The sequence below is a fragment of the Orussus abietinus genome, unplaced genomic scaffold, assembly GCF_000612105.2.
Source record: "Orussus abietinus isolate OABI.00-Male unplaced genomic scaffold, Oabi_2.0 scaffold21, whole genome shotgun sequence".
Classification (NCBI taxonomy): domain Eukaryota; kingdom Metazoa; phylum Arthropoda; class Insecta; order Hymenoptera; family Orussidae; genus Orussus; species Orussus abietinus.
The window spans coordinates 1,550,802-1,570,234 of NW_019396018.1; the positions used below are offsets into that span (position 1 = coordinate 1,550,802).

Here is a 19,433-nt window from a genome sequence, read left to right on the forward strand (position 1 = left end):
ATTCGTTGTCTCATGAGTTCCTCAGCGTCTCGGGGATCCTTTTTGATCCTGTCTCGAATATCCACGATACATCTCATGTCCGGGTCGCTCTTGTCAATTTTCCCGGCTAGCTCGAGCCCGAGCACTAGACCGGGACAACAAAGCAGATCGCTCAGCTTTGTCCTGGAACTTTCTCCCTTTTCCCTTCTCTTTGAGGCCAAGTAAGTAGAACGGCACTCGAGACTCTCGAATACTTTCGGGAAATCTTATCGCGAAGAAGCTTCGATAATCCCATGAAAAGGACGAGGACGGATCGCGGCTCCACGTCAAGCACCTTCGCCGCAAACGTCGAGTGCGTATTTAATTCTTTGTTCGATCCCTCCTGGATAGGGCTTAATAAAGTTCACTCTGAAGGGATTCGAGCTTGCAACGCTTTACTCGAACCCTTTGGTCCGGTGTCACTTAAAATGCAGGACTTCCTTTGAATAATCCTGGCTTCTTATAACTTTTGAAGGTTGGTTTGGGACTTTTTTCCTCGCCATGTATTCTCTCCACTTGAATCTCCTCTTCGAATAGGATTTTCAAGGAGCTGACTCCCATTTCCTAATTACTTGTCGAAGAAATAATCAAAGGTAATGTTCCTGGAGGGAACTCCATATTGAAGGAAACTGTCTTTTACTGCAAGGAGTCCGCCGTTTCTGTGGGTCAGACTTTTAGGACTATTTTTGCTCCTCCTCGTTTTATATGAAAATTAACTGAGAGTTAGCTTTCAGGGTATTGGTGTGTATAAAAGTGCAAAAAAAAGAGTCCCGGTCAGAATCATTACCTCTGTCCAAAATGGAGCAACTTCCGGTGCGCGGGCGCGCACCGAAGTACACAGGGCGGCTCTTTGCCTACATTACGTAAATGAGTTCCCAGCCTCCGCGTTGGACCCCCTTCGTCGCTCGGCAGTTTCTCGTTTTCTAATTTAATACGGCATAACGAGCGTCCCAACTTTACCTCCGGTTCGACTCCGAACTCGTTTCAAACAACGAAACGCAATTTGAAAACAAGCGCGCCGTACGCGCAAGCTAGTTTAAGAAGCTCGCTTTCCGTAACGTCGTGAGATTTCGTCCTCCAATTATGTATAGATTTAAGAAGGTTGGCTTTCAACTTTTACTTCACCTGACGTTAATTACAGGCCCATTAAGCCTGCCAAAGGCAGCACGTTCGCCCAAATCCAGGAGACCTTTAAGGAGAACTTCATTGCTCCGCGTCGGCGCATTTTTTATTCCCAAAAAAGAAATAAATTCACTCGCAGTTCTTCTCGGGTTAAGCACTCTCGCTCTAAATTCCCTTACGTTTACTGAATTTTTCACCGCTGCAAGTTTCACCGCTGTTTTACCGAACTACGGGTAACTCCGCGAATTAACTGATTCTTAGTTGGTGAAACCTGAATTCATCGAGTTATTTATTAAACAAAAATTTTTTCGTACGCGTAAGTGCTTCGAAGAAAAGTTCGACAGGTTGCTTAGAAAGCCGAGTCCTTCTCGGCGTGACTCAAGTTTCACTTTTAGGGGATTCAGGTGGGAATGCGAAATGCGACCTCGAATCCATAAGTACTCCGAGGCGAATTAACCACCGAATTCTCGAGTGGAAAATAACATTTTTGCCAGCCGTTTAGACTACGCGCAAACACTCGGGCCGAGCCCGAGACACATCCAAGCGAATTCACGAGTGTAATTTGGTTTACCGTACTTAAGGCGGAAGGTTTGTCAAAGCACATTAGGCTTCTCTCGTACGCAAACATTATTTCTTCGATTTTACGTTCGTTCTGTAAAAATAGACCCTGCTTTCGACCCGGTACGGCGGCCCTGCTCCGTGTTGACTCAATTGGAAAGTTCTGCAAATACTTTCGGAATTACGATTTACCCGGATTACGAGAATTAGAACCTTGGAGAGGGGTGACTTGTTTGGCGTTGACTTAAGAATTCCAGAATCGCGATTTACGGCAGGAAAATCTGCGCATATATCTGCTGGAATCCTCGATTCTTCGATATATTAATGAAATTGACATGCTCCATGACTATGCGAGGCATTTCGTTATAATAATGAAAATACCTGCGCGCAAAGCGTACTAATGGCGTGTCCTGTGTTGCAATTACTTCTATAACGGTGAACATACGCGCAAAATTTCATAACCGTTAAATAATTAAATAAGGCCTCGTTAGCTCGACATCCGTTATGCCCCCTTTCCCTTAATTCGTTCTCTGCCAGTCTCTCTCATTCTTTCTTTCACCCGAGCTCTTCTTCTTGGTGGAAATGAGGTACTTCGGTATGTAATTTGAAATTAGCACTGTCTTTGCAGCGTGTTCTTACTCTCTCTTGTCGTTAGGGTTGCATGGAGTTCTGGGACTATTGAGATGGTACATTCCAACCCGTAAACGTCCATACATCATGCGACGCCATGCACGTAGCACGTGCCATTATCCCATTGTCGCACTGCATCATTAATTTGATTAATGGCTTCCAATAAACATTGAATGATACATTCGTATTCTTAATTTGTGTCATTTTTTTAATTATATCCCTTTAGATGTAAATGGTACAGTAACTGAAGCTCGCTTACAAAAAACGACGCAGAAGATAAGAAAATATATAAATTCGTTTCATGGATTTAAAATGGTAATATTAAACATTTCCTTTATACAACGGAGTAATTGCTTGGAATTCAATTAAGCGACTTTCATTGTTTTCTGTGAGCAGTATTCAGTTCAGCACACATTTATTAATTCCATTCATTAGATGCATTTAATTCGTCGTTTGAAATAAAGTTTGGTGATAATGCTTGTTTTGATTTGTATTATTTGCCATTACCAAAATCCTGTATCCCGTCTTCCTGTTACTTTAGATTGCTAGTCCTTGAGTAATGTGAGTTCACTGTAACGTTGAACGTCTAACAATGACTGTAATTCTAAGAACCTGCGTGTGTGTAGTTGTCGTAAGTGTAGCAAATTTGCATTGTTAAGACATTGAGTTTACAGGTAATTATGCACGAATACTCTAAGCCGTTGCAATGCCGAACAGACAAACTCTTAAATATTCAACATTCGTGGAGTCATACTGACCAGGTCGGTAACAGCGATGCCCAATTGATTGTTCTAAATGTACAATGTACTTAAAATCTAAATGATAAATAATCGAAAAACATAAATAGAATTGCGAGACCAAAATCTTAAAATCTAAGACGTAACACTTTGTTTTTAATCCCCTCAATAAACTTATTTTTACATTTCACCCTCCCCGACCATACATTGGATTAACTTTTTTCTATATATATATAGGCTGACTCTTTCATATCCTCTTAATCCAAACAAGAAATTTGAGAAACTGGTGTCGTACCGCAGGGTGGCGGCGATCGGGACTGTGCTGAACGAGGGAAAAATAAGACCTCCGAGGGAGCACACCTAGTCTCGTTTGCATCGTGGATACGGCCTCCTGGCCAACAGCCGCGGACTCTTGGGATATACACTAAATGACTGTTTTATCGAGCAGTCGCACCTGGGACGACCGTCTACCTGAGCCGGTAGATGTCACCGGTGTTCCGAATGGCCCACCTCGGTGCTCGGTCGGGGTCCTGGCGTAGCCGAAGCCCGGTCGGACCCTCTCGCGATATTCCCGATTGGCGTTCGCCTCGCCTGTCCGGTGTTCCTGCCTTACGCATACCAACGACTTGGCGAACGTTGGGAGGGAAATTAGCGCGGCCGAGCGCCGTGCACGTCGCTACAAAGTGACCGAGTACGTCCATCGGGGCGGGCGACCAAGAGTGGCAAATTGCACTCGTATTAAGCGGCATTGTTCCATACGTGTAGCTCGGCCCTGGGGCGACCGCCCCGGGGCGCGCGATATTCAGAAAGGAAATTGCCTTCCTGCGAATTCTAAAGGTTCATTTAAGTTTCCGGGTCATAGCTTTGAGCTTTAGCGCGGCGCGCGCCACGCGCGGCCGCCCATTTCGGGACGCGGCTGCGGCCGGGCTGCGGAAAGCGCTCGAGAGCTCGCCGGAGCACTCGACCTCTTAGCGCATCGAGTGCGCTCCTAGGACTCTAGGGTTTTCGGTCAGGCGAGAGCGAGCTTCGTTAAGTTTCACCAACCCCGAATTGGCCGGCCGTCTGCATCGTTTTTAAGCCTTCCACTCTCACGGGCGAGCTTTAATCCGCAAAAAGCTTCCTACGACTTGAGGGGACACCCATAAGTCATGGCCAGAAGTTCGGAGTTGAAGTCGGTGTACATGTAATGTATCTTGTCTGGGGTTTAATTAATTTCATTTCGTACGGGATTTAAAGTGTTGAGTTAAAAAATTTAATTTGCGATTTGGGGCAGGCGAAGGGCGGGGGGGGGGCGATAACTCGGGATTCGATGTTTAAAAGATTTTTTTTTTTTCATTGTCGCGAGCTGATTGGAGTTGGCCCTTTTAGGAGCTGTGGGGTTTGACAAAAAACGGTCGTCGGAGTACACGAATTCTGGTGAGTCTTTTGCGGAGAATTCATTCTGACATTTGATGATGTTCGCGATAAAGAATGAATGGGGATGAATTTCAGTATTTGCTAGGTCCTTCGAATACAAGACGATCTGAATACTTGGACCCAGTTCCAGCAACGAGGATTAACGATTTCATCCAGTGAGTCGCTTATTTCCGTACACTGAGAAAAAAAAAATGAATCGCACCAAAGAAATATCTCGTTAATTCGAAGAATAACATTTATTTGATTCAGATAAACTCGGATAAATTGGATGCAACGTTTCTTCGGAATGAGGTTAAGTTATTAGAGTTTATTCGAGTGAAATAATTATTCCTTGAATTAACGGAATATTTCTTTGGTACTGTTGAAAGAAATATTTCTCTGGTTGAATGAATGTTGTTCCGAGTACAGGGTTACGTACACCAGTAATTTAACGGATGTTATGGTGGGACCGGTCATCAACGTTTTTCGAATCTCCGTTCAATAGGGAGTTCGGAATTAATCGCACTTTTTTTAATTTGCTTTGGTGGAGGTCAGTCCGGGGCCCTTGGCGGATGAAGAGCCGGGTTGGCTGGGGGACTAGCAGAATCCCATGGATGGTGAATGTTTTTAGGGATCCGGAAGGCCGTAGCAAAAACAGCCGTTGAATTCTGTTCCGAAAGGCCGGTAGTGAACATAACGTGATGAATTCCTATGGCCGAAATGTCGCATGCTTAAGCCACTCGGCCCTCTCCGGTGGGGATCCATTTTGAAAGGAAAGCCACATACGCAGTTGAAAGCGCACGGGAACGTGCAGAAGTACGTGTACATCACTTTCTAGTCCACGGGGTGGGCCTCGTAACAGTGGATTTTCGGACAGCTCCACTCGAGCCCGCTACAAGTACTCGCATCGTTAAATTTCAACAACTCCGGTACTAGCTACGCTGGTTACTCCGCTCTTATGCGAGCCAAGTGCTAAACCGCGCTTAAATCAGAGAGGGGGTTTTCAGGGCGTTCGGAATAATGCCTCGACACGAACGAGAGGAACGTGCACGAAAGACGCCACCTGCAAACGTAATCATTTAGGTAAATTTTCTTCGGTAGACTGATTCCTTCAACTATGAGATGTACTATTCCGAAATGCGTATTAATACTTTTACTTCCTTATTACTGACAAAGAAATCTAAAATTCCAATGGGACTGCCGCTTCCACTATTCGATAACTTCCATGCGATTAATATTTTCTCCCGATTAAAATATATATCATTACGGATGGGGATTAGAGTTCTCAAAATGTGACGCCAATTAAGTGAAGTACTAAATGGTGATCACCACAAAAATACCGTCGGTGTGAAAAAAAAACTTGGAAAGTCATATCCATGTAGTGGCGATTAATCGTACAAAAGCGATGAAATCAGTTACTTTTGGAAAATACGTGCATTTGTCGAACTGAAGTGCCGAACTTTGGCGTTAAGTATTCGGTGCCATTCGCGCATGCTTTTAAATGTACTTGGCGCGAAACTCTACCGAGTTTCCTACTTAATCATGATCGTTCTGCGGTGATATTTTAAGATGATTAAAGTACAAGGGATGTGGTGCATTTAAATACTTTGACTGTATACGCCGTATATGCATTTATGTTCAAGTAATTAGGCAGGGAGGAATCGTGAACATATATCCTACAATATCCGGCATACCGGCAACGTAGTCAAGTTTGGCTTGCATTAGCTCATTTATCTCCTTGTATTTACATATTAACGACTGTCGGGCGTCTGTAACGCCTACGGTCATTTATTCCTTTCTCCGAGAAGATGCAGTGACGCATCCCCGACTAGAATCGACGTGGGAGTTGGACAGAAATTTGCAGTAAACATAATAACCGTCGCGTGAGACTCACCCTGTAAAGGAACGCGATGAATGCCAGCCATTTTCTTAAAATAACATTCGCGTAAAAACTCCGTTCCCGTTAGCAATACCCGTTTGAATTCGAGTGAAGCGTGCTTAAAAATATCCTGAAGTGGAAATCCACTATTAGTAAACACATGTCTACGGCCCATTCCAGAACGTTACCAGTTCAACATCCTTTATAAGTACTTACAAAACTCCGTCAGCGGCGTTTTTAAAAATAATTTCCCGGCATAAATAACGCACCCCAACGAATTACTCGAATTCTTCCAGAAGCGTTTCCTTCCATTTTTAGACGTCACAAAAGAATCAGCATAAACTTTTGCAACTGTTACTACTCGGCGTTACGATCTAGCGTGAAATTGTCCCAGGTCCTAGATATTTTAAAAACGCCGTACGAAGTAGGAAGTTAGGCGATATATTTCATACCTCCGTGGTTATATTAGACATTCGAGGACAATTTACCGAATTAAGCGCGAAAAGCGTCTTCGGGACGTATACCTACTCAACCCTGGTTCGAGGCCGGAGGCCCGGCAGGCCCGCCAACGTTTTCGGACCGGTCAGTACCGGGGACGGACGACGGCGGCGCTGCGCCGCAAGGGGTCCCAGGCTGCGCGCGCACGCCGGGCCGCCCGGCCCTCCTCGCGAGAGTTCGGGCTTTTCCGCGGCTGAGCGTCGCGCCGGCACGTCGTCGGGCTAGCGGTGACGTCATCGACGCGACCTCGCTCCGGCCGGTGGTCCTACCGATAGTCTGCGCGTCGCGCGTTCGCTGCCGTGGCACGAGAGCGACCTCTCCCGGAGTGTCCGGCCTTTCCGTCCTACTCGAGGAGCCCCGAAGCGGCCGGTGGTCGGCAGTCGGCGTCGACGCGGCCGATCTCCCGTGCGAGGCGACTCGCTGCCGTGGTGACAGGCCGGAGCGGCGCCAACGCGGCGTCGTCGCGTCTCGCTTCTCCGTACGCCCGAGGAGAAGGTGCGAGCGAGAGGGCCAGCCTCTCCGAGTGTCGGGTCTCGAGTCCGTGTGTTCGTCCGGGCGGGCATCCGTCGCCGCGATTGGCGGACGCCCGACGGAGTGCCGATCGCGACGGCGTCCGCTCGGCCGCGGCGTGGGTGCGAGAGAGACGGACGACGGCCCGGTGCGGGCGCACCAGCGCCCCTGGCGGCGAACGGCGCAACCTGTTCCGCGGCCGGGAAGCCGCGACTCGTGGAATGTGCCGATTTGAAGCAACTCGCCGCTAACGTACGTCCGAAGTCTCGCCACTGACCGAGATATTCAAAACCCTGCGATAATTCCGACCGGCGTTCTGGCATCCTAACCTCGAACCTATCGTCTCAAGATTTGACAGCGACGCTCTCCCGTACGTCCGAGAGAGACGGAGCGACCCCGCGCAGGGCGGTGAACGGCGAGATCCGTTCCGCGACTTCTGGAATGCCCGCATCTAAAGCACCTCGCCGATAACATCCGCCTGGAGTCTCACCTCTTGTCGGGGGAGCGAGAACCCCGCGATAGTTCGGACTAAATTTCAGTGTTCAGAGGCCCCGGTCTTGGATCTTTCGAGTCATGATTTGACAGCGACGCTCACTCGGTCGTCGCGTGCGCGCAAGAGAGACAGAGCGACCCCGTGCAGCGTGGTGAGCGCCCCTGGCGGCGAGCGGCGCAATCTCGGCACAACCTGTTCCGCGACCGAGGAAGCGGCCGTCGCTGGAATGCGTCCCACGAGGGCGGTGATTCTCGATCGAAAAATCCACGAGCGCAGTCGGCGCGGCCCGAACCGGTGCTCAGGGCCACGCAGGGACGCGCCCATTGACTCGGCGGTCGCGGACGCCGTGGGACGCGTCGCGACGCGACGCCGAGTCGCACCCCGACCGGGAGTGGGCTTTCATCGCGCGGTAAATTCACGGCCGTGGGAAGAGGGGCTACGAGCGCTCGCGGCGGCACGTGGGAGAGAGACGGATGGACAACCTGTTTAAGCCCCGGGCTTGTCGGGGGCGTGGGACGGAGAGGGAGAGAGAATAGAGAGAGAGAAAGAGGGATGGGCAACGGGGTGACCGGTGGCGGTTTTCGAGATTCATCCTCGGTAGCTAAAAAGATCAACGCAAGGATCGACACCCGAGATATGCTCGTTAAATTCCTGGCGGGGTAATTAGCAAAACGTGCCGTCCGATTTCTCGAGGACGGGGATAACGATGGAATTCCAGAAACGAGGGTTATGGCCTGCGGTGACGTTTTCTCGGAGTTCGGGAAAATCCTTTGAGGGGTGTTGGAACGGTTATGGAGTCTTTTTCTCAAGGGTGCTTCGAGTTGTTTCGTCCTCTCGTTAATTGTTGGCTTAGGTTTCACCGTAGCTCGGTTAGCCTTGCTCGGGCGGAACGGCGCGATAACAGGTGGCTGCATTATTGACGCACGATTTATTGTGCAGGAAATCTTAACGAACCTCTCGTGCCGATAAGAGGCAATCAATGACGTCACAACGTATACGTACAAAGCGTGGGGGTTCTAATCGGGAGTCCTTCTATTCCACTAGTTAAACCCGCCAGGCAGTGTTATCTTCGTCACCGTAATGTACTTAGTACTTCGAGAAATGACAGATATGTATTTTTTATATGTGCTAATTTCCGAGTCGGGTGATAACTACCCCGAAAGTTAACCCCCAAAGACAGGCGTTAAAAAATTCTTTGCAAAGGAAATATCTTTCGACCGAGCTACCAGCAATTTCTTCAATTTCAACCAGCGTTTCCGAAAACATGCATACTCAATCCCGTTATCAAGAAAGCGTCAAAAAGTTGTTTTTCGAGTCAATTTTGGGGAAGATTTTTACCTCTTAAATTCCTGAATTTACGGGTGTAAAAAAAATACGTGTCTCTTTTTTTTCGACGTACTATCACATACGTCAGATCAAGCAAAATCTATGAGATACTTTCCTTATTGGATCCGCATTCGCAATGGTTTCGGTGTCATGGCGCAGGCTTGGGTTAACCACGTGGTCTGGAAATGTCGCGCTTTTGAGTTAGTTTGCAACTTTGCGAGATAACGGCGCGATGATTACCGCCGATAAAAGGTGCAAGGAGCGAGTAGATCGTGAACTGGTCCTGGGTCACGTCGTCCGAACGGGCTTTCCTCTCTCCGTTTCTCCCCTTGCCTCTTCTCCTCGTATCTGCTTTCCTCGTTCCCTCTTTCTCCTTCTCGGCTGCCTTCTCTATCCCTCACCGGTTACCTCTCCCTCGAGCCCTCTTACTTACCGGCGGCAGGCGAGAGGAACATCCACCTGCGACCACCTTAGGTTCTTAGGGCTCGTAAATTAAGATAGTATCGTCTCGCGCGTCCTCGCGAGTAGGTCGGGTTAACGTCTCCTTTTATTCCCTTTACCGCGACGAATGAGAAATTAACTGAGTGCGTTTGATAGAGTACGCCTCGCAGTGGTTTAATAAGTCCCGAGTGGGTCTTCTTTTACTGCGGAATTAAAATGCGAAATGTTAGGGCCGACTTCGACCCCATATTACGCACTCAGAAGCGTATGTTAGAAATCTGAACTTCCACAAAATAGTCGGCTAGTTGAGCATAGTCGGCTAGTTGCGCAAAGTCAATTTCCCCGTTCCTCTCTCAATCTCGCCCTCTCTCCGGCCTCGGCTCGACACCTCGATTAAAATCGAACCTTCGGTCCAGGTTTCCGGAAGTTCCTCGCCGAAGTTCGGTACAAAGTCGCCGCGGTACCCGACGAAGCCCGAGCGATATTATCCGGGCATAAAGTTCTTCAAAGCTCCCTCTCGGGGTTGCAGCCTTCCGGAAGTTGTCCCTCGCGTCGTCCGCTCGATTTCCGGGTCCGCGACAGCCGCCAGTTAGGCCGTGGCTACATACAGACGATCGGATATAACCATAGATTACTTTTTACAGACGCGGTTACACAGTGTCCGTCAGATCAGATCAGATCACACGGAAAAACAAAAAGAATGGTCAGAGAAACCACAATTGGGATAGACTTCCCAGGACATTATGGCAACCAGAGTTACTTAGTAAAAGGAGAATGTATATAAAGAGGGTATAATAAAATAGAAAGCACAAGAAACAAGAAAGGAAGAAGAAGAGAGGAAAGGGAAGGGATCATCGAGAAATCACACTTTTGAGCAATAAATGGTATTTCACTTCTTAAGGCACAAAATATGAGGAGACTGACTGGAGCATAAGTATAAGGTGCGTAATCACGAAAATCGCATTTTTTTTGCGCATTTTTTATGCAGACTGTTAGAACAACTCGTCCCTGGACATTATCTTGACTAAATGGTGACGTGACTCTTACTATGTCACGCTGATTACTGCAACTCCCTACCCAGGTTGTCCCAAAATGGTTACGATTACCACAATTGTGGTTTTCTTTACAATTCTTTTTTTTTTCTGTGCAGACTCGAGTGCAGGGTAGCCACGTTCATAAGAAGTAATATGTTTATTTCTGTCGGAACTGATTTGGTCTGGTTTGGTCTAATCGTTCATGGGGTGGCCACAGTCTTAGAAGGGCAAAGGAAAACACCGTAGGGGTGATTCGCTGTCCATTGACTACGAAATTGAAAATGATACGGCTTTGGTCTATTCGTTAAAAAATTTCGCGATTTTACGGATTACTTGTCCGTCTCTAAACCCAGGAACGGTCGCAACGAGTTACCTCCGCGTAACCCTTTCGTGAGCAAATGGATGTCAATTTACTACAGTTTTATTTAATCCGTCGAAAAGAAAATGACGCCCTGACAATTATTTGCACCAGGATGTCGCGTTTTATGTATATATATTTTTGTCACTTTCTTTTTTTTCTTTCGATTTTCTTACGATCCTTTTGCTCTCGACGGGGTTGAAATCGAGCCACTTTATCCACGTTTCAGGAAACCGATTTCCGAGGTTTTGCGAGAATTCGCGGCAATTCTTGGCGTAGCTGATCCTTGGCTACGTTTCCCGACTCGAGGTTGAAAGGTTCATAAAACTTTCCCGAGGTTTTGGAAGTATCCGGTGTGTGGCGTGCTTCCGCTTCCGGGGTGTTAAAACGAGTGGGTGATAAAAAAGTGAGGTCGAAAACGGACCGGAAGGACTCGCGTGCATTTGTCCCGCTTACTGTACTGGATTAATGGGACGACTGACATTTCGAGGATCCTAACCGACCCGAAGAAAGTGGAGTCCGGACCAGTTGTGGCGAAATGCACCTTCCGAGGTCGATCTAGGAGGTCCTGAGAGAGATAGAGAGGATCGGCTTCCGGATCGCCCAGGAAGAGAGACCGCATCCAGTGGAGATGACCACGCGGAGGAAGAAGAAGTCGCAGGACGGGTTCCTGAAGAAAGTCTCGAGTCTCTTCAACCTCGACACGGTGAGTCAGACTTTTCGGCCCGAGGGACTATTTCCTTGGAAGTCAGACGAAACGATTTCATTCGTTCAGAATCGATCGCTATTGATTTCATATAATAAACAGCGATGCAATGCGGCAGTAAATGATTTGCAGCAGTAAATTCTGCACAACGATGTATCAGCGATTCCCAACGATTTCCGGTGATTACCGTAGCGATTTTCAGGGTTTTAAAATATTTCCGAGGATTCCTATTACAGATTTCCATGTTCCTCCCTAATTTCTCCGGGATTCTTAACATTTTCGTTGCATTCCCTAGCTTTCAATAACGTGGTATGGAAATTACACAAATTTTGGAGGGCCACTTGGAGAATCGATTCCACGCCCGGCAAGTCAAATTGGAAATCTAGGGTCAAGTAGTTTTTGTATTGAATTATATATTGCCAACCGTGAGAGGTCTACGGTACGTCCATTATTTATGTTTGTTAAAAATTCAATCCGGGCGATGTACTTGTATGTGGATAGCGTTCGGTAACATGGACCTGGGGTGTACAATTCATAGATGTTCGCGCAAACGCAATTTTCTCATCACGCCTGACAAGCGACACACGACTCTGACATCGTCAGGACGGGCTCGCACTTTCGACGAAAACGAATTAAAAACTGAACCAGTGGTCCCGTATATTGTTAGTCGTGCACATCGTGGGGTATTTTCTGCAAGTTTGTTTTCCGTGTAAATAACCTATATATGTATGTATATCGTTTACGTGGCATTGCCAATTTTCGCTACGGATTTAACAACCGCAGGGTCGCCATTTGTGGAAAATGCATCAGCATGAATGTATCAGGATTTCGAATGTTTGCCGATATCGAGACTTTTCCGATTTCCCTGTTTCTACTTCCTCTTTATATTCATACCGAACCTTACAGAACTCCATTCGACGATCGAGGATTTCGGAAGTCCCGGTATCAGGTGCAGCTACTCGCTTGCGGTTCGCAACCCCGCGGCATTATTCGGAGCTCTTCGCATCCGAAAGATGTGAAAAGTGGAGAATCGGGTTGCTACGTAAGAGAGAAGTTGAGTTGGTACGGGATTTCTGAAAGGACCATGTTGTACGGGATTCTGAGTGGTTCGCCTCTCGAAGACCTCTGTTCCACGGAGAATTGATTCGTTTCCCCTCCTCGTCCTCCTCCTCCGCCATATCTTTTCCCGCGCGGAAACGTCGACAACCTTGCACATGACAAGGTCTGATATCGATATCTCTTTTTTACCATTTACCAACGGAAACCGATATTTAGTTCAATAGAATCCGAAATATCCTTGGGAGTTCTACGGGGCAGATCCGAGATGTCGATGCTGCGTCGCTGCAGTTCAGGTGCAGTTCCGGTGCAGCCGCTTTTCTAGAGTCCTATACCGTGGGAAAAAAATTATTTTCTAAATGGTTCCTGGTAAAGTGAATTTCTGGCTCAAAGGATATTGATCTTCGCGAAATCGTTGCGAAAGAAATGTTACCTTCAATGTTGGCTTCAGGTACGGACGATATTAATGGAAATTATGTCGTTCTTTGGTTAAAATGTTGCATTCAACTCGGACAACTTGCTGCTTGATGTAACAAATGATTAATGGTGCATTAACCAAGTTGGTGCGAGCTCACCAATAAGTAACAGAGTAAGAATGACATTTTTTTTTTTCAATAGAAAGTGATTCTTTCTCAGTCTAGAGCGTTTTTCCTGCAACATGGAGGTGCGGTAAAAAAGTATGTATACATATTTTGTCTTTGGCCCGAGACGAATCACTTTGCACGTTTTTGGCCCCGGACTTCGTGTGACGTGAAGGTGGAAATTCGAAAGAATTAGAGGAAGAGTGGTCGTTACCGCTAAACTAACGGTAGCGGTCAGCTTCCGGTACGGAACAGTTAGACACCGTGAAGTCCCGGAGGTCGGGACAATCGATTAAACCGCTGACCACCGCAGAACTTCCTCGGAGAATCGTTAGACTGGCCAAGAATGAAAAAAGAAAGAGGAACTCCTCTTTTTTCCTTTCCAGTTCCGAACGCGAAAGTATTTGACCACTTTCCCGTCATTTTTCCGGGGAAGGAAATTCATAAATCCACGCTCCGGAAGAATCCTTAGGAATGTTTCACCACAGGGTGGACGAGCGGAAGATATATGTTAAGATACATTTATTTTAACGAAATGACGTTACAAATTAGTTTGCGGTATGTTGATGTGTATTATCCAGGTCTCGAGGCGATGTTAATTTTCAAGGGAAATCATTTTTATTTCCGTCACCGCGGTGCTTTTTCATTCATTACCGACGATTGTCATAACGAGGAAGAATAATGGAACTGGAAAACGTCATTTCAAGGATGCGCGCGTGCCATTGACGGGTATTGATGATAATGGCTCGTAAAGGCTTCGATCGACGTTCCCATCTGGATTGTCGTTTTATGCAGTTTATTTACGTTTGACTGTACGTCAAACAAGACCGCGTCGATGGAGATTCGAAATGCCGACTGGTGAATCATTGCGGTGTATGTATATTCAATCGATGCTCAAAATACCTGGAGAGCTCCTGTTCGTCGCTGTCGAGGAGAGTCTTAAATCAGTCATGAACATTAAAGAAATTCATTGCGCACCCACATCAAAATTAAAGTAAAAAAGAAATAGTTCGCTGGTATACAGGATCCTACCTACACCGTTTTATGTAATACATATGCTAAGAATATTCGAAAAATTCATACTCTTTCATTTACACAAGATTGGAGGGAAATCAACTTCACGCCTTAAATGTGAGTTAGTAAACTCTTTTTTTTTTTTCTTCCATAAATATCCACTTACATTTATAACTAATCACGTCACGTTATAACCGCAGTACACAAGTGCATTAATTGTGCTACACAATTTCCCAAAATCGTGTTGCGTAATGTTATAAAATGTAACATATGTTTAGGAAGCGTACATGTAAAATGTTAGAAAAATCACCTTTTACAATAGCCTAATTACTTCTTCGGAGTTGCCAAAAGTGAGGTATAAGGACGGGTCATAAGGTGTAAGCACTTTAACTCATAGGGAGCTTTCGAATTCGCAAACAGCGCTGAGGGTGGAAACCGATGGCCGGCCCTCGTCAATGAAGGTTCGATTCGCAATCGACTGATAATCCGCTTGAATCCGCGCGGACACGCGCACTCGCCCTCGTATTATCGATCGGGTTAAGTAGGTTAAACACCGACCTTGAATGCATCGCTGCAGTTATGCGCACCAGCGATTCGCACCGGGGGCTGAATCGCGCGGACGCATTAATCGCAGGGGTTTCGTAACTGATAACGTGCCGGTCCGGTGGCTCGTCCGTTTGGATGGGTTTTAGCGTTGGATTGTTTTGCGCCAGGAATGGGACGATCATTAGAGATACCCCGTATTACGTGGTACGTAATTTTTCCAAGTAAAAATGTTAATCCAGGTACTGTGACCATTTCGGGAACTTTCAGAGATTATCCCGTTGGGACTATTTATCATGAAATACTGAAAGGAGAGACGGCAGAGGGTTTTTGGTAAATCTCTCTGCGTCTTTTTGCTATTAAAGAAGAATCGCAAGAAATATATGAAACAACGTGTCGACAGAAAATCACGGCTTCACTTGTGAGAGAGGCTCCATGGCCACCCGCCACCAAGCGGATACGCTGGGAACTTCGTTAACCAAAATACTCCATAAAATGAAGAAAACGATTTAACCAAAACACTTTGGTTGGTCGCAACAAACGATTTCGGTCAAGTGTACTAAAATGAAGAAATTAACGAAATGCAGTCGATAGGGTGACTCTGCCAGGTGAACGAAATGTTTCAATCCGCCCGAGTGATCCCTGATCGCCTGTAATCGCGTACCTGACGGAGGACGCGAATTACATTTTAGAGGGCGTCCCAGCAAAAGGATACAACTGAGCGCGTTTCCTTCTGCGCCCTGTCGGCAGCCCTGAATCAAGCGGATCTAATTATTCTCGCAGCTTTTATGCCGCATTCCCGGCCTCGATGGTACTCACGAGCCCCTTACACTTGGCCCACGTGGTTTGAGCACCGCTCTTATCAACCTTGGAGGCTCGGCGCCTCCACCTCTGCGCGCTCCGCCCGCGAACCTTCACCCTCCTCTAGGACGAGGGCTCTGCAAGCCTCGGCAAGGGTTGTGCCCTGACTGTTGGAATCGCGCAACTTGGCTGCCACGTTGCACGACCAAACGCCATTCAATGGAGCGTTTCACGCTGCACTTCCGGCCGTAGATTTCATCCAGTCCGAGCCACTCCACCCTGTTTTGGATTCACATCCGCCGCGGCGTCGGAATCTCTTCCGTTGAGCTCTTTTCTGCCCCTCGTCAGCTTCTAGCGCCTCCTCGAACCACCCCCTGGGCTAAAAGTTATCGTAGGATGTGTTGCCACTGTTGAGTCGCGAAATAGAGTTCTGTTAGGATTCGGCGATACCGAATCGTCTCCTTCGCGGTCGCGCGCCACAATTAATTTTCTACTACCAGTTTTGACGTAACACAGTAATATTATCACCCTTTCGTATCGCCTTGAAAACGTGATACGCAAGGGAAGCGAACGGTTTCGTTTAATTAAGACGGAATAACTTTGATAAAAAGAATTATATAATTTCAAGGAGTTATTAATTCCTGATAAGATTTCGAGATTTTCAGTATTCACTCCCCGAAGCCAATACTGAATTAGATAGAAGACCCTGATTAGTAAGCTCTCTGCTATCAGATGTCTTTTGATTTTTCCATCGGCCTTCGAAGCCGTCTGCCTCGGTGCGTTTATCGGAACTTTCAAAAGGCCGCGGCTACAGTAATGCATCACCAGAGGGGCGTCTTTGAATGTAATTGATGTACGTAGGGGTGGGTATGATTTTGCCTGACCTAGTTTAAACCGCCGGGTTTTTCGAGGAGAAGCTAGAATTAATCCGCTGGACTTTTTCGGTGCACCCAGCCTGAAGTAAAGGCAAGAGACCTGGATAAATACACTCGCGAATTAACGATTTAATATTCAACACTTTTTCCCAAGTTTTATCTGGGAGAGATTTTAAAGTTTTGAACATTATATATTAGATTATATCATTATTATTCATATTCCACGGATAATGGAGGTCTGATTTCTTTGGAGTCTTTCGGTAGAATTTTGTTGAGTTTCAAGAAAGAGTTCTTATGATTCGGCCTTAGCCGATCCCTGTTCACGGTTGCACGGCAAATTAATTGGATGCGACTAGTTGACGTGACAAAATAACGAAACAACTTTATTATTACTAATCAAAGGTATAAAGTGAACGTGCAGGTGTGTTTGACAATTAATGCAGAGCGCTATGTCGTTAGTCTGACCGGCGCGAGTTGTGTATTTGAGAATGACTTTTAGCGTAGGCTGGTTAAAAAAATAAAACTGTTTTCCTTGTAATTCTATTCTTTGGCTAGGTGGAGTAATAACCATTTTGTCTCGAATTCCATTGGTTGCCGTAGAAGAACGTAGTTCGAAGAAGCGACACAAGAGGATGGCATCTCAAGTGCATTAATTTGAGTCCTCGAGTGGACGAATATCGGTTTCGTCTCCAAAACCTTCCCTTGGAACATTTCCCAGACATCGGTTGATTCTCTTTTAACTGGATACGTCAAGTCGAGACGCACGCGTTACGACCTCATGGAAGCTATCGTTCTGCATGCTCAAAAATGAATTTTACAATTCTTCCGCCTCTTAACCATAATCCAGTAATACTTTGGAAGCAAAAGATTTCCTCGCGCACGTACCGAGGAAAATTTGCACGGATGCACTTTTGGCCCTTCTAGGGCCATAACTTTTGTCGCAATTTTAATACCGGCATGGTGCTACGGCAGAGTCCTGAATAAGGATGGTGGAAAGAAGGATGCGACTACTAAGCCTCTGGGTTCGCAGGACCTTCCGTCCTGGCACCTTCAGTTCCGGGGCTTCGAGTCGTCTGGAGTCATCTCCTGGGAGCGAGCCTTGACGTATTGTTACGGGTGTAGTCCTGGGGTGCCTCATGTATCCTGTGTACCCGTGCCCCAGGACCCTCTGGTTTCGCCATAAAGTTTTATCGCGAGACAACCACGTAAACGTAAACCATCTTTGTGTACGTCCCTCGGGCTTCATTGCGAATAGAAAGAGGTCCTGCATCGCCATTGAGTCAACCTTCCGGGACGACTTCGTGTCCTGGTTCTTTCAATCGAACCTGTCTACTCGATTTTTAGAATAATTTCCAACAGCGACGTTTATCACTAATATGTTGGGCTACTTTAATTGGATAATTTCATTGGACAATTAATTCGTGGGGTAAATTTGAGATCCTTAGTTTGAGATATAGTTTTCAGCCTCTAGGATCACAGGGTTTGGCTTGAGATCTGACAATGTCTTGTCGTTAGTTCTTGATACACTATGGGCATAACATTTTAGCAAACTGTAAATTGTAATATTGACAGCCAGCGGATCATACTTTTATAGTGAAACATTGTTGTATCACTTGTTTCCCGTTTCCGAAGCTTCCTCGAACCGGGATTTCGAGGTGGAGCGGCTTCTCAAGTATCGATTCTAAAGCTCGATAAGCTCTCGAACGTGATGGATCGTCTCTTACGGGGGCTGACTTTGCCACGTCGTGAATTAGCCTCTGTACGCCCCGTGGAATCCCAATATATATCTAGTTAACTGTCTGGTACGTGGATACCTATCCGTGCTTGCACGTAGAGTACCTTCGACGTATCCGTAATATCGCCTTTGTACCGCTGAGAGTACTTTGGATATACATCGGCATTGTATTAGCTGCCAGAAACACGGGAACGGAACAAGCAACCAATTTCCTTTATTAATCAGCGATTGACACGGAGTTGGGTCAATGGAAAACTGCAAACACCAGAGGAGAATATTTTGACGCAGAATTACGTCTTTGTTTTCGTGGCATATGGGGTACCAACCCAGCGCACCAGCCTCACGAAAATCCATTGCTCACGTACGCTGGAACTGTTCACAGCTCGAACGTGCTACAAAATTAAACAATGTATCGTTTTGAGGCGAAGTGAAACCCTCCTCAAATCAGTCGATTCGAATAAGACACTTTTTTTTAAGGGTATTGGATAGAACTGTCGGAATGATTGCTCAATACGTGAGTAATGTCAAGCATGACGAGGATGAAGGAACGGACTTAAAAGGGATAAGATCTCGTAAATCTCGTAATGGATTCCGAGTAGGATAAAAATTTGAAGTCGGACAGGGACATCGATTCCGCTTTGGTTTAAGTAAAGAGTAATTGAATTTTCTGGGCGTAATTTGCACACGTCCGAGACCATCCTCCCTCGGGGCTCGGTGCCGGTCCAATTGTAAGTCATGTCGGCTCTCCTCATCAGCCACGTTTCGGTGTTGGGGAGCCGGCGAGGACTTTCGGATAGCTTTAATGGCTGCCTAGATTCGTCCGTAACTTTCTCGGGAAGCGGGCTCGAAACTCTCCTCTCCCAAGTTGGAGCTTAACCTCCGGGGTCGCGTCGAAGTCGCGCAAATCCGTACGAATGGATCAGGCCGGAGGCGCGGCGGGCCCGGCGCCATCTTCGCTAAATTGGACCGTCTGAGAAATGGCGGAACATCTACGACTAAGGTGGGTGCTTCGCCGAGATGAGAGGATGCTGCGAGAGGCGCGTTAGAAAGCGAACGACCTCCTCGCCGACCGACGTCAAACAAATGGCCGCCGTTTGTATTTGCTGGCGTATTTCACCGGACC

General features: G+C 46.8%; 1 protein-coding gene across 19 annotated transcripts in view; it reads left to right on the forward strand.

Moving 5' to 3' along the window:
• Positions 1-19,433, forward strand: part of LOC105697563 (disks large 1 tumor suppressor protein) — a 487,904-nt gene that overhangs the window by 360,666 nt on the left and 107,805 nt on the right. Inside the window, exons 1-2 of one of the 19 annotated variants that reach the window (XM_012420963.1) lie at positions 7,143-7,599; positions 11,229-11,705. The exons of 16 other annotated variants lie outside the window; for them this stretch is intronic. In XM_012420963.1, the coding sequence (XP_012276386.1) occupies positions 11,631-11,705 (75 nt within the window). In that variant the 5' untranslated portion in view covers positions 7,143-7,599; positions 11,229-11,630. Of the gene's footprint in view, positions 1-7,142; positions 7,600-10,086; positions 10,549-11,228; positions 11,706-19,433 lie in introns of those variants that run through there. 2 more of the 19 variants (XM_012420962.2, XM_012420969.1) reach the window with 2 other exon arrangements.